The 14843-nt window shown below is 56.2% G+C and overlaps 2 protein-coding genes across 2 annotated transcripts in view; one reads left to right on the top strand and one right to left on the bottom strand.

Moving 5' to 3' along the window:
• The window catches only part of LOC142907476 (uncharacterized), a 478656-nt gene that overhangs the window by 383784 nt on the left and 80029 nt on the right, over positions 1-14843 (top strand). The gene's annotated exons all lie outside the window — the stretch shown is intronic.
• Positions 1-14843, bottom strand: part of LOC142907473 (structural maintenance of chromosomes protein 5-like) — a 48857-nt gene that overhangs the window by 32614 nt on the left and 1400 nt on the right. Inside the window, exons 2-5 of the mRNA XM_076057028.1 lie at positions 10292-10453; positions 7011-7082; positions 2051-2149; positions 1104-1338 (exon numbers count right to left, since the gene is read on the bottom strand). Coding sequence (XP_075913143.1) covers positions 1104-1338; positions 2051-2149; positions 7011-7082; positions 10292-10426 — 541 coding nt within the window. The 5' untranslated portion in view covers positions 10427-10453. The remainder of the gene's footprint in view (positions 1-1103; positions 1339-2050; positions 2150-7010; positions 7083-10291; positions 10454-14843) is intronic.

Below are 14843 nucleotides of genomic sequence, written 5' to 3'. Positions count from 1 at the left end.
ACCACTCCAACACCACACCAACTCCACACCAACACCACACCAACACCACTCCAACACCACTCCAACGCCACACTAACACCACACCAACACCACTCCAACGCCACTCCAACACCACTCCAACACCACACCAACACCACACCAACACCACTCCAACACCACACCAACACCACACCAACACCACACCAACACCACTCCAACACCACTCCAACACCACTCCAACGCCACACTAACACCACACCACCACCACTCCAACACCACACCAACAACACACCACCACCACACCACTACCACACCACCACCACACCACCACCACTCTAACACCACTCCAACACCACACCAACACCACACCACTACCACACCACTACCACACCACCACCACACCAACACCACACCAACACCACTACCACACCACCACCACACCAACACCACACTAACTCTACACACTAACACCACACTACCACCACACCAACACCACACCACTACCACACCACCACCACACCACCACCACACCAACACCAGACCAACACCACACAAACACCACTCCAACACCACACCACACTACCTCCACACTACCTCCACACCACCACCACACCACTACCACACCAACACCACTCCACCACCACACCAACACCACACCAACACCACTCCAACTCCACTCCAACACCACACCAACACCACACCAACACCACACCAACACCACTCCAACACCACTCCAACACCACACCACACTAACTCTACACACCAACACCACACCAACACCACACTAACACCACACCACCACCACTCCACCACCACACCAACACCACTCCACCACCACACCACTACCACACCACTACCACACCAACACCACACCAACACCACTCCACCACAACACCAAAACCACTCCAACACCACACCAACACCACACCACCACCACACCACCACCACACCACCACCACACCACCACCACACCACCACCACACCACTACCACACCACTACCACACCACCACACTACCACCACACCACTACCACCACACCACCACACCACCACCACACCAACATCACACCAACACCACACCACCACCACTCCACCACCCCTCCAACGCCCCCGTCAGGCCCTCACGCCTCAGGTCGTCCTCGGCCCCACGCAGGCGACTGCTGAGCTGCGCCCGCTCGGCGCTCCGCTCGGCCGTCAGGGCTCCCAGCGCCTGCAGCTCCTCGGTCAGACGCCTGGCCTCAAACGTCAGCCACGAAGACGACGGAGTGGTGGTGCCGGTGGTGGTGGGCACCTCCCGTCCACCGTCACCGGCGGCGGCGGCTTCGGCGGCGTCTTCAGTGCAGAGAGTGCGGAGCTCATCCTGGTGTGAGAACGGAGGGATGTGGGGACGTTGGTGGTGGTGGTGGTGGTAGTGGTGGTGGTGATGGTGGTGGTGGTGGTGATGGTGGTGGTGGGCGTGGTGGTGGTGATGGTGGGGTGGTGGTGGTGATGGTGGTGGTGGTGGTGATGATGGTGGTGATGGTGATGGTGGTGATGGTGGTGGTGGTGATGGTGGTGGTGATGGTGGTGGTGATGATGGTGGGGGTGGTGGTGGTGTTGATGATGATGGTGGTGGTGGTGGTGATGATGGTGGGGGTGGTGGTGATGGTGGTGGTGGTGATGGTGAGGGTGGGGGTGGTGGTGGGGGTGGTGGTGGTGGGGATGGTGGTGGTGGGGGTGGTGGGGGTGGTGGGGGTGGTGGTGATGTTGATGATGGTGGTGGTGATGGTGGTGGTGGTGGTGATGGTGGTGGTGGTGGTGATGGTGGTGGTGGTGATGGTGGTGGTTGTGGTGATGGTGGTGATGGTGGTGGTGGTGGTGGTGATGGTGGTGGTGGTGATGATGGTGGGGGTGGTGGTGGTGGTGTTGGTAGCGATGGAGGTGATGGTGGACTAGGTGATGGTGGTGGAGCTGGACGAGGTGGACGAGGTGATGGTGGTGGAGCTGGACGAGGTGGACGAGGTGGACTAGGTGATGTTGGTGGAGCTGGACGAGGTGGACGAGGTGGTGGTGGTGGACGAGGTGGAACTGACCTGCCAGCCATCCAGAATCCTCTGAGCTGCTGAAATTCTCTTATCCCGATCCTCGGCCTCGGCCCGGCTCATCACCACGGCCTGGTGCTCCTCATCCACCTCGTCACACACACAGTGTCCACCTCGTTAGACACAGTGTCCACCTCATTACACACACACAGTGTCCACCTCGTCACACACACAGTGTCCACCTCGTTAGACACAGTGTCCACCTCATTACACACACACAGTGTCCACCTCGTTAGACACACAGTGTCCACCTCATTACACACACAGTGTCCACCTCGTCACACACACAGTGTCCACCTCGTTACACAGTGTCCACCTCGTCACACACACAGTGTCCACCTCGTTACACACAGTGTCCACCTCGTCACACACAGTGTCCACCTCGTCACACACAGTGTCCACCTCGTCACACACACAGTGTCCACCTCGTTACACACACAGTGTCCACCTCGTCACACACACAGTGTCCACCTCGTCACACACACAGTGTCCACCTCGTCACACACACAGTGTCCACCTCGTTACACACACACAGTGTCCACCTCGTCACACACACAGTGTCCACCTCGTCACACACACAGTGTCCACCTCGTCACACACACAGTGTCCACCTCGTTACACACAGTGTCCACCTCGTCACACACACAGTGTCCACCTCGTCACACACAGTGTCCACCTCATTACACACAGTGTCCACCTCGTCACACACAGTGTCCACCTCGTCACACACAGTGTCCACCTCATTACACACACAGTGTCCACCTCGTCACACACACACAGTGTCCACCTCGTCACACACAGTGTCCACCTCGTTACACACACAGTGTCCACCTCGTTAGACACAGTGTCCACCTCGTTACACACAGTGTCCACCTCGTTAGACAGTGTCCACCTCGTCACACACACAGTGTCCACCTCGTTAGACACAGTGTCCACCTCGTTACAGTGTCCACCTCGTCACACACACAGTGTCCACCTCGTTACAGTGTCCACCTCGTCACACACACAGTGTCCACCTCGTTACACACACACAGTGTCCACCTCGTCACACACAGTGTCCACCTCGTCACACACACACAGTGTCCACCTCGTCACACACACACAGTGTCCACCTCGTCACACACAGTGTCCACCTCGTTACAGTGTCCACCTCGTTACACACACAGTGTCCACCTCGTCACACACACAGTGTCCACCTCGTCACACACAGTGTCCACCTCGTCACACACACAGTGTCCACCTCGTCACACACAGTGTCCACCTCGTCACACAGTGTCCACCTCGTTACACACACAGTGTCCACCTCGTCACACACACAGTGTCCACCTCGTTACACACACACAGTGTCCACCTCGTCACACACAGTGTCCACCTCGTCACACACACAGTGTCCACCTCGTCACACACACAGTGTCCACCTCGTTACACACACACAGTGTCCACCTCGTTACACACAGTGTCCACCTCGTTACAGTGTCCACCTCGTTACACACACAGTGTCCACCTCGTCACACACAGTGTCCACCTCGTCACACACAGTGTCCACCTCGTCACACACACAGTGTCCACCTCGTTACACACACAGTGTCCACCTCGTCACACACACAGTGTCCACCTCGTCACACACACAGTGTCCACCTCGTTACACAGTGTCCACCTCGTCACACACACAGTGTCCACCTCGTCACACACACAGTGTCCACCTCGTTACACACAGTGTCCACCTCGTCACACAGTGTCCACCTCGTCACACACACAGTGTCCACCTCGTCACACACACAGTGTCCACCTCGTCACACACACAGTGTCCACCTCGTCACACACAGTGTCCACCTCGTCACACACAGTGTCCACCTCATTACACACACAGTGTCCACCTCGTCACACACACAGTGTCCACCTCGTTACACACACAGTGTCCACCTCGTCACACACAGTGTCCACCTCGTCACACACAGTGTCCACCTCGTCACACACACAGTGTCCACCTCGTCACACACACACAGTGTCCACCTCGTCACACACACAGTGTCCACCTCGTTACACACACAGTGTCCACCTCGTTACACACAGTGTCCACCTCGTTACACACAGTGTCCACCTCGTTACACACACAGTGTCCACCTCGTTAGACACAGTGTCCACCTCGTTAGACACAGTGTCCACCTCGTTACACAGTGTCCACCTCGTCACACACACAGTGTCCACCTCGTCACACACAGTGTCCACCTCGTCACACACACAGTGTCCACCTCGTCACACACTCAGTGTCCACCTCATTACACAGTGTCCACCTCGTCACACACACAGTGTCCACCTCGTCACACACAGTGTCCACCTCGTTACACACAGTGTCCACCTCGTCACACACACAGTGTCCACCTCGTCACACACAGTGTCCACCTCGTCACACACACAGTGTCCACCTCGTCACACACACAGTGTCCACCTCGTCACACACACAGTGTCCACCTCGTCACACACACAGTGTCCACCTCGTTACACACACACAGTGTCCACCTCGTCACACACACAGTGTCCACCTCGTCACACACACAGTGTCCACCTCGTTACACACACACAGTGTCCACCTCGTCACACACACAGTGTCCACCTCGTCACACACACAGTGTCCACCTCGTTAGACAGTGTCCACCTCGTCACACACAGTGTCCACCTCGTTAGACAGTGTCCACCTCGTCACACACAGTGTCCACCTCGTTAGACAGTGTCCACCTCGTCACACACAGTGTCCACCTCGTTAGACAGTGTCCACCTCGTCACACACAGTGTCCACCTCGTCACACACACAGTGTCCACCTCGTCACACACAGTGTCCACCTCGTCACACACACAGTGTCCACCTCGTTACAGTGTCCACCTCGTTACAGTGTCCACCTCGTCACACAGTGTCCACCTCGTTACACACACAGTGTCCACCTCGTCACACACACAGTGTCCACCTCGTCACACACAGTGTCCACCTCGTCACACACACAGTGTCCACCTCGTCAGACACACAGTGTCCACCTCGTCACACACAGTGTCCACCTCGTCACACACACAGTGTCCACCTCGTCAGACACACAGTGTCCACCTCGTCACACACAGTGTCCACCTCGTCACACAGTGTCCACCTCGTCACACACACAGTGTCCACCTCGTCACACAGTGTCCACCTCATTACACAGTGTCCACCTCGTCACACACACAGTGTCCACCTCGTCACACACAGTGTCCACCTCGTCACACACAGTGTCCACCTCGTTAGACACAGTGTCCACCTCGTCACACACACAGTGTCCACCTCGTCACACACACAGTGTCCACCTCGTCACACACACAGTGTCCACCTCGTTACAGTGTCCACCTCGTTACACACAGTGTCCACCTCGTTACACACACAGTGTCCACCTCGTTAGACACAGTGTCCACCTCGTTACACACAGTGTCCACCTCATTTCACACAGTGTCCACCTCGTCACACACAGTGTCCACCTCGTCACACACACAGTGTCCACCTCGTCACACACACAGTGTCCACCTCGTCACACACACAGTGTCCACCTCGTCACACACACAGTGTCCACCTCGTTACACACACAGTGTCCACCTCGTCACACACACAGTGTCCACCTCATCACACACAGTGTCCACCTCGTCACACAGTGTCCACCTCGTTACACACAGTGTCCACCTCGTCACACACACAGTGTCCACCTCGTCACACACAGTGTCCACCTCGTCACACACACAGTGTCCACCTCGTCACACACAGTGTCCACCTCGTCACACACAGTGTCCACCTCGTCACACACACACAGTGTCCACCTCGTCACACACACAGTGTCCACCTCGTCACACACAGTGTCCACCTCATTACACACACACAGTGTCCACCTCGTCACACACACAGTGTCCACCTCGTCACACACAGTGTCCACCTCGTTACACACACACAGTGTCCACCTCGTCACACACACAGTGTCCACCTCGTCACACACACAGTGTCCACCTCGTTACACACAGTGTCCACCTCGTCACACACAGTGTCCACCTCGTCACACACAGTGTCCACCTCGTCACACACAGTGTCCACCTCGTTACAGTGTCCACCTCGTTACACACACAGTGTCCACCTCGTCACACACAGTGTCCACCTCATTACACACACAGTGTCCACCTCGTCACACACACACAGTGTCCACCTCGTCACACACAGTGTCCACCTCGTTACAGTGTCCACCTCGTTACACACACAGTGTCCACCTCGTCACACACAGTGTCCACCTCATTACACACACAGTGTCCACCTCGTCACACACACACAGTGTCCACCTCGTCACACACAGTGTCCACCTCGTCACACACAGTGTCCACCTCGTCACACACACAGTGTCCACCTCGTTACACACAGTGTCCACCTCGTCACACACAGTGTCCACCTCGTTACAGTGTCCACCTCGTTAGACACACAGTGTCCACCTCGTTACACACAGAGTGATGGTGTTGTTGATGGTGGTGATGGTGGTGGTGATGTTGATGGTGGTGGTGGTGATGATGGTGGGGATGATGGTGGTGATGGTGGTGATGGTGATGTTGATGGTGGGGATGATGATGGTGGGGATGATGATGGTGATGATGGTGATGATGATGGTGGTGATGATGGTGATGATGATGATGGTGATGATGGTGGTGGGGATGATGATGATGGTGGGGATGATGGTGATGATGGTGGTGGTGATGATGATGATGGTGGTGGTGATGATGATGATGGTGGTGGTGATGATGGTGGTGATGATGGTGGTGATGGTGGTGATGGTGATGTTGATGGTGGGGATGATGATGGTGGGGATGATGATGATGATGGTGATGATGATGGTGGTGATGATGGTGATGATGATGGTGGTGATGATGATGGTGGTGGTGATGGTCGTGGAGATATTCCCACCTTGTCACTGAACTGGTCCATAGCCTCCTGCAGACTGCGAATTTTCTTTGTAATCTCACCCACCTCGCTCACCTGCACGCACACACCACACGCTCACCACATCACTCACCACACCACTCATCACACCACTCACCACACCACTCACCACAACACTCACCACACCACTCACCACACCACTCACCACACCACTTACCACACCACTCACTACACCACACCACTCACCACATCACTCACCACACCACTCATCACACCACTCATCACACCACTCACCACACCACTTACCACACCACTCACTACACCACACGCTCACCACATCACTCACCACACCACTCACCACACCACTCACCACACCACTCACCTCACCACATCACTCACCACACCACTCACCACACGCTCACCACATCACTCACCACACCACTCACCACACCACTCACCACACCACTCACCACACCACATCACTCACAACACCACTCACCACACCACTCACCACACCACTCACCACACCACACGCTCACCACATCACTCACCACACCACTCACCACACCACTCACCACACCACTCACCACACCACTCACCACATCACTCACCACACCACTCACCACACCACACGCTCACCACACGCTCACCACATCAGTCACCACACCCTCACCACATCACACGCTCACCACATCAATCACCACACCACACGCTCACCACACCACTCACCACACTGCTCACCACACCACTCATCACACCACACCACTCACCACACCACACGCTCACCACACCACTCACCACACGCTCACCACATCAATAACCACACCACTCACCACACCACTCACCAGCAAACCGATCACCACACGTTCACCACCTCACCATCTCCTCACTCTCACCACCCCCTCCTCACCACCACCTCCTCCTTACCACCACCACCTCCTCACCACCTCCTCACCACCACCTCACCACCACCTCCTCACCACCTCCACAACCATCACCACCTCCACCACCATCATCACCACCTCCTCACCACCACCACCTCACCACCACCACCTCACCACCACCTCAACACCCCCTCCTCACCACCACCACCACCAACTCCTCACCCCCCACTCACCACCACGACCACCTCCTCACCACCTCCTCACCATCACATCCTCACCACCTCCTCACAACCACCACCTCCTCACACCCCCTCACCACCACCACCTCACCACCACCACCTCCTCCTCCTCCTCACCACCACCACCACCTCCTCCTCACCACCACCTCACCACCACCTCCTCACCACCACCTCACCACCACCACCTCACCACCACCACCTCCTCCTCCTCCTCCTCCTCCTCACCACCACCACCACCTCCTCCTCACCACCACCTCACCACCACCTCCTCACCACCACCTCACCACCACACCTCCTCACCACCACCTCACGACCACCACCACCTCACCACCACCACCTCACCACCACCACCACCTCACCACCACCACCTCACCACCACCACCTCACCACCACCACCACCTCACCACCACCACCTCACCACCACCACCTCACCACCACCACCACCTCACCACCACCACCTCACCACCACCACCTCACCACCACCACCTCACCACCACCACCTCACCACCACCACCACCTCACCACCACCACCTCACCACCACCACCTCCTCACCACCACCACCTCCTCACCACCACCACCCCCTCACCACCTCCTCACCACCACCTCCTCACCACAACCACCTCCTCACCATCACCACCACCACCACCTCCTCACCACCTCCTCACCACCACCACCACCTCCTCACCACCTCCTCACCCTCACCTTGTGATGCAGCAGCTGGTTGAGTTCTCCCTCCTTCTGTTTCTGCTGCTGCTGCCGTGCGACGAGTGGAGCGACGAGGTGGGACAGACGCCGCTCCTCCTCACCCTCACCACCTCCTCACCACCACCACCTCCTCACCCTCACCACCTCCTCACCACCACCACCTCCTCACCACCACCACCTCCTCACCACCACCACCACCTCCTCACCACCTCCTCACCCTCACCTTGTGATGCAACAGCTGGTTGAGGTCTCCCTCCTTCTGCTTCTGCTGTTGCTGCCGTGCGACGAGTGGAGCGACGAGGTGGGACAGACGCCGCTCCTCCTCACCCTCACCACCTCCTCACCACCACCACCACCTCCTCACCACCACCTCACCACCACCACCTCCACAACCATCACCACCTCCACCACCATCACCACAACCATCACCACCTCCACCACCATCACCACCACCATCACCACCACCACCACCATCACCACAACCATCACCACCTCCACCACCATCATCACCACCATCACCACCACCACCTCCTCACCACCACCTCACCACCACCACCACCACCTCACCACCACCTCCTCACCCTCACCTTGTGATGCAACAGCTGGTTGAGTTCTCCCTCCTTCTGCTTCTGCTGCTGCTGCCGTGCGACGAGTGGAGCGACGAGGTGGGACAGACGCCGCTCCTCCTCACCCTCACCACCTCCTCACCACCACCACCTCCTCACCACCACCACCTCCTCACCACCTCCACAACCATCACCACCACCATCACCACCACCATCACCACCACAACCATCACCATCACCACCATCACCACCACCTCCACCACCATCATCACCACCACCATCACCACCTCCACCACCATCATCACCACCTCCTCACCACCACCACCTCCTCACCACCTCCTCACCACCACCACCATCACCACCACCACCTCCTCACCACCACCACCTCACCACCACCACCTCCTCACCACCACCACCTCCTCACCCTCACCTTGTGATGCAACAGCTGGTTGAGTTCTCCCTCCTTCTGCTTCTGCTGTTGCTGCCGTGCGACGAGTGGAGCGACGAGGTGGGACAGACGCCGCTCCTCCTCGCCCTCACCACCTCCTCACCACCACCACCTCCTCACCCTCACCACCTCCTCACCACCACCACAACCATCACCACCACCACCATCACCACCTCCACAACCATCACCACCACCATCACCACCACCATCACCACCTCCACAACCATCACCACCTCCTCCACCTCCTCACCCTCACCACCTCCTCACCACCACCACCACCTCCTCACCACCACCTCCTCACCCTCACCTTGTGATGCAGCAGCTGGTTGAGTTCTCCCTCCTTCTGCTTCTGCTGTTGCTGCCGTGCGACGAGGGGAGCGACGAGGTGGGACAGACGCCGCTCCTCCTCACCCTCACCACCACCTCCTCACCTCCTCACCACCACCACCTCCTCACCCTCACCTTGTGATGCAGCAGCTGGTTGAGTTCTCCCTCCTTCTGCTTCTGCTGCTGCTGCCGTGCGACGAGGGGAGCGACGAGGTGGGACAGACGCCGCTCCTCCTCGCCAGCGGCGTCCACGCGAACCCGCAGCTCCATGTAGGTCCCCCTCGTCAGCTCGTACTCCTACAGATAGACACACACAGATAGACACACACAGTGACACACTCACACACAGTGACACACACACACACAGATAGACACACACGCAGATAGACACACGCAGATAGACACACGCGCAGATAGACACAGATAGACACACACAGTAACACACACAGATAGACACACGCAGATAGACGCACACACAGATAGACACACACTCACACACACACACAGAGACACACACACACAGTGAGACACACACACACACACAGTGAGACACACACACACAGTGACACACACACACAGTGACACACACAGATAGACACACACACTCACACACAGATAGACACACACACAGTGACACACACAGATAGACACACAGAGATAGACACACACTCACACACACACAGATAGACACACGCAGATAGGCACACACAGATAGACACACACTCACACACACACACAGAGACACAGAGACACACACACACAGAGACACACACACACACACAGTGACACACACACACACAGATAGACACACACACTCACACACAGATAGACACACACACAGTGACACACACAGATAGACACACAGAGATAGACACACACTCACACACACACACAGATAGACACACACACACACAGTGACACACACACACAGATAGACACACACACTCACACACAGATAGACACACACACACAGTGACACACACAGATAGACACACACAGATAGACACACACTCACACACACACACAGATAGACACACACACACACAGTGACACACACACACACACAGATAGACAGACACACACAGAGACACACACACAGTGACACACACACAGTGACACACACACACACAGACAAACACACAGATAAACACACCCAGTGACACATACACAGATAGACACACACACACAGATAGACACACACAGATAGACACACACAGATAGACACACACACACAGAGACACACACACAGTGACACACACACACACACACAGTGACACACACACACAGATAGACACACAGATAGACACACACACTCACACACACAAATAGACACACACAGTGACACACACACACAGATAGACACACACAGATAGACACACACACACACAGATAGACACACACACACAGTGACACACACACACAGATAGACACACTCGCACACACACAGATAGACAGACACACACAGTGACACACACACAGTGACACACACACACACAGTGACACACACACAGAGACAAACACACACACACAGTGACACACACACACAGATAGACAGACACACACAGTGACACACACACACACAGATAGACACACACACACACACAGTGACACACACACACACACAGAGACAAACACACACAGATAAACACACCCAGTGACACACACACAGATAGACACACACACACACACAGATAGACACACACAGAGACACACACACAGTCACACAGACACACACACACACACACAGAGACACACACACAGATAGACACACACACAGATAGACACACTCACAAAGACACACACACAGATAGACACACAGATAGACACACAGATAGACACACACACACACAGACACACACACAGATAGACACACTGACAAAGACACACACACAGATAGACACACAGATAGACACACACTCACACACACACAGATAGACACACACACAGACACACACACACAGATAGACACACAGACACACACACAGATAGACACAGATAGACACACACAGACACACACACAGATAGACACACACACAGATAGACACACACACAGATAGACACACACAGACACACACTCACAGACACTCACACACATAGACACACACACAGATAGACACACACACAGACACACACAGATAGACACACACACAGACACACACTCAGACACTCACATGGAGCCTCAGCTCCAGGTAGCACTCCCTCATCAACTCCTGTCCCGGTGTCCCCAGTGAGTGTCCCCAGTGAGTGTCTCAGTGAGTGTCCCCAGTGAGTGTCCCCAGTGAATGTCCCCAGTGAGTGTCTCAGTGAGTGTCCCAGTGAGTGTCTCAGTGAGTGTCTCAGTGAGTGTCCCAGTGAGTGTCTCAGTGAGTGTCCCCAGTGAGTGTCTCAGTGAGTGTCCCAGTGAGTGTCTCAGTGAGTGTCCCAGTGAGTGTCCCAGTGAGTGTCCCCAGTGAGTGTCCCCAGTGAGTGTCTCAGTGAGTGTCCCAGTGAGTGTCTCAGTGAGTGTCCCCAGTGAGTGTCCCAGTGAGTGTCCCAGTGAGTGTCGCAGTGAGTGTCCCAGTGAGTGTCCCCAGTGAGTGTCCCAGTGAGTGTCCCAGTGAGTGTCCCAGTGAGTGTCTCAGTGAGTGTCCCCAGTGAGTGTCCCCAGTGAGTGTCCCCAGTGAGTGTCTCAGTGAGTGTCCCAGTGAGTGTCTCAGTGAGTGTCCCAGTGAGTGTCCCAGTGAGTGTCTCCGTGAGTGTCCCAGTGAGTATCCCCAGTGAGTGTCCCAGTGAGTGTCCCAGTGAGTGTCCCAGTGAGTGTCTCAGTGAGTGTCTCAGTGAGCGTCCCAGTGAGCGTCCCAGTGAGTGTCCCCAGTGAGTGTCTCAGTGAGTGTCTCAGTGAGTGTCCCAGTGAGTGTCCCAGTGAGTGTCCCCAGTGAGTGTCCCAGTGAGTGTCTCAGTGAGTGTCCCCAGTGAGTGCCCCAGTGAGTGTCCCAGTGAGTGTTTCAGTGAGTGTCTCAGTGAGTGTCCCCAGTGAGTGTCCCAGTGAGTGTCTCAGTGAGTGTCCCAGTGAGTGTCTCAGTGAGTGTCCCAGTGAGTGTCTCAGTAAGTGTCTCAGTGAGTGTCCCCTTGTCCCCAGTGAGTGCCCCAGTGAGTGTCCCAGTGAGTGTCTCAGTGAGTGTCCCAGTGAGTGTCCCAGTGCGTGTCCCAGTGAGTGTCCCAGTGAGTGTCTCAGTGAGTGTCCCCAGTGAGTGCCCCAGTGAGTGTCCCAGTGAGTGTCTCAGTGAGTGTCCCAGTGAGTGTCTCAGTGAGTGTCCCCAGTGAGTGTCCCCTTGTCCCCAGTGAGTGCCCCAGTGAGTGCCCCAGTGAGTGTCCCAGTGAGTGTCCCCAGTGAGTGTCCCAGTGAGTGTCCCAGTGAGTGTCTCAGTGAGTGTCCCCAGTGAGTGTCCCAGTGAGTGTCTCAGTGAGTGTCTCAGTGAGTGTCCCAGTGAGTGTCGCAGTGAGTGTCTCAGTGAGTGTCCCCAGTGAGTGTCCCCAGTGAGTGTCCCAGTGAGTGTCTCAGTGAGTGTCCCAGTGAGTGTCCCAGTGAGTGCCCCAGTGAGTGTCCCAGTGAGTGTCCTAGTGAGTGTCCCCAGTGAGTGTCCCAGTGAGTGTCCCAGTGAGTGTCCCAGTGAGTGCCCCAGTGAGTGTCCCATTGAGTGTCCCCCTTGTCTCCAGTGAGTGTCTCAGTGAGTGTCCCCCTTGTCCCAGTGAGTGTCCCAGTGAGTGTCCCAGTGAGTGTCCCCCCAGTGAGTGTCCCAGTGAGTGTCCCAGTGAGTGTCTCAGTGAGTGTCCCAGTGAGTGTCCCCGTGAGTGTCCCAGTGAGTGTCCACAGTGAGTGTCTCAGTGAGTGTCTCAGTGAGTGTCTCAGTGAGTGTCCCAGTGAGTGTCTCAGTGAGTGTCTCAGTGAGTGTCCCCCTTGTCCCCCAGTGAGTGTCCCAGTGAGTGTCCCAGTGAGTGTCCCCAGTGAGTGTCCCAGTGAGTGTCTCAGTGAGTGCCCCAGTGAGTGTCCCAGTGAGTGTCTCAGTGAGTGTCCCAGTGAGTGTCTCAGTGAGTGCCCCAGTGAGTGTCCCAGTGAGTGTCCCCCTTGTCCCCAGTGAGTGTCCCAGTGAGTGTCTCAGTGAGTGTCTCAGTGAGTGTCCCAGTGAGTGTCTCAGTGAGTGTCTCAGTGAGTGTCCCCAGTGAGTGTCCCAGTGAGTGTCCCAGTGAGTGTCTCAGTGAGTGTCTCAGTGAGTGTCCCAGTGAGTGTCTCCCTTGTCCCCAGTGAGTGTCCCAGTGAGTGTCCCCCCAGTGAGTGTCCCCAGTGAGTGTCTCAGTGAGTGTCTCAGTGAGTGTCCCAGTGAGTGTCTCAGTGAGTGTCTCAGTGAGTGTCCCAGTGAGTGTCCCCTTGTCCCCAGTGAGTGCCCCATTGAGTGTCCCCCTTGTCCCCAGTGAGTGTCCCCCGTGATTGTCCCCAGTGAGTGTCCCCAGTGAGTGTCTCAGTGAGTGTCCCCTTGTCCCCAGTGAGTGTCTCAGTGAGTGTCCCAGTGAGTGTCCCAGTGAGTGTCCCCTTGTCCCCAGTGAGTGTCTCAGTGAGTGTCCCCTTGTCCCCCAGTGAGTGTCTCAGTGAGTGTCTCAGTGAGTGTCCCAGTGAGTGTCCCCTTGTCCCCCAGTGAGTGTCCCCCCAGTG

This window comes from Petromyzon marinus, chromosome 79 (genome assembly GCF_048934315.1).
Source record: "Petromyzon marinus isolate PM22_M1 ecotype Great Lakes invasive population chromosome 79, UKy_Petmar_22M1.pri1.0, whole genome shotgun sequence".
NCBI lineage: Eukaryota > Metazoa > Chordata > Hyperoartia > Petromyzontiformes > Petromyzontidae > Petromyzon > Petromyzon marinus.
Note: the sequence above shows the minus strand (reverse complement) of the source record. Positions and strands in the feature narration are given on the sequence as shown.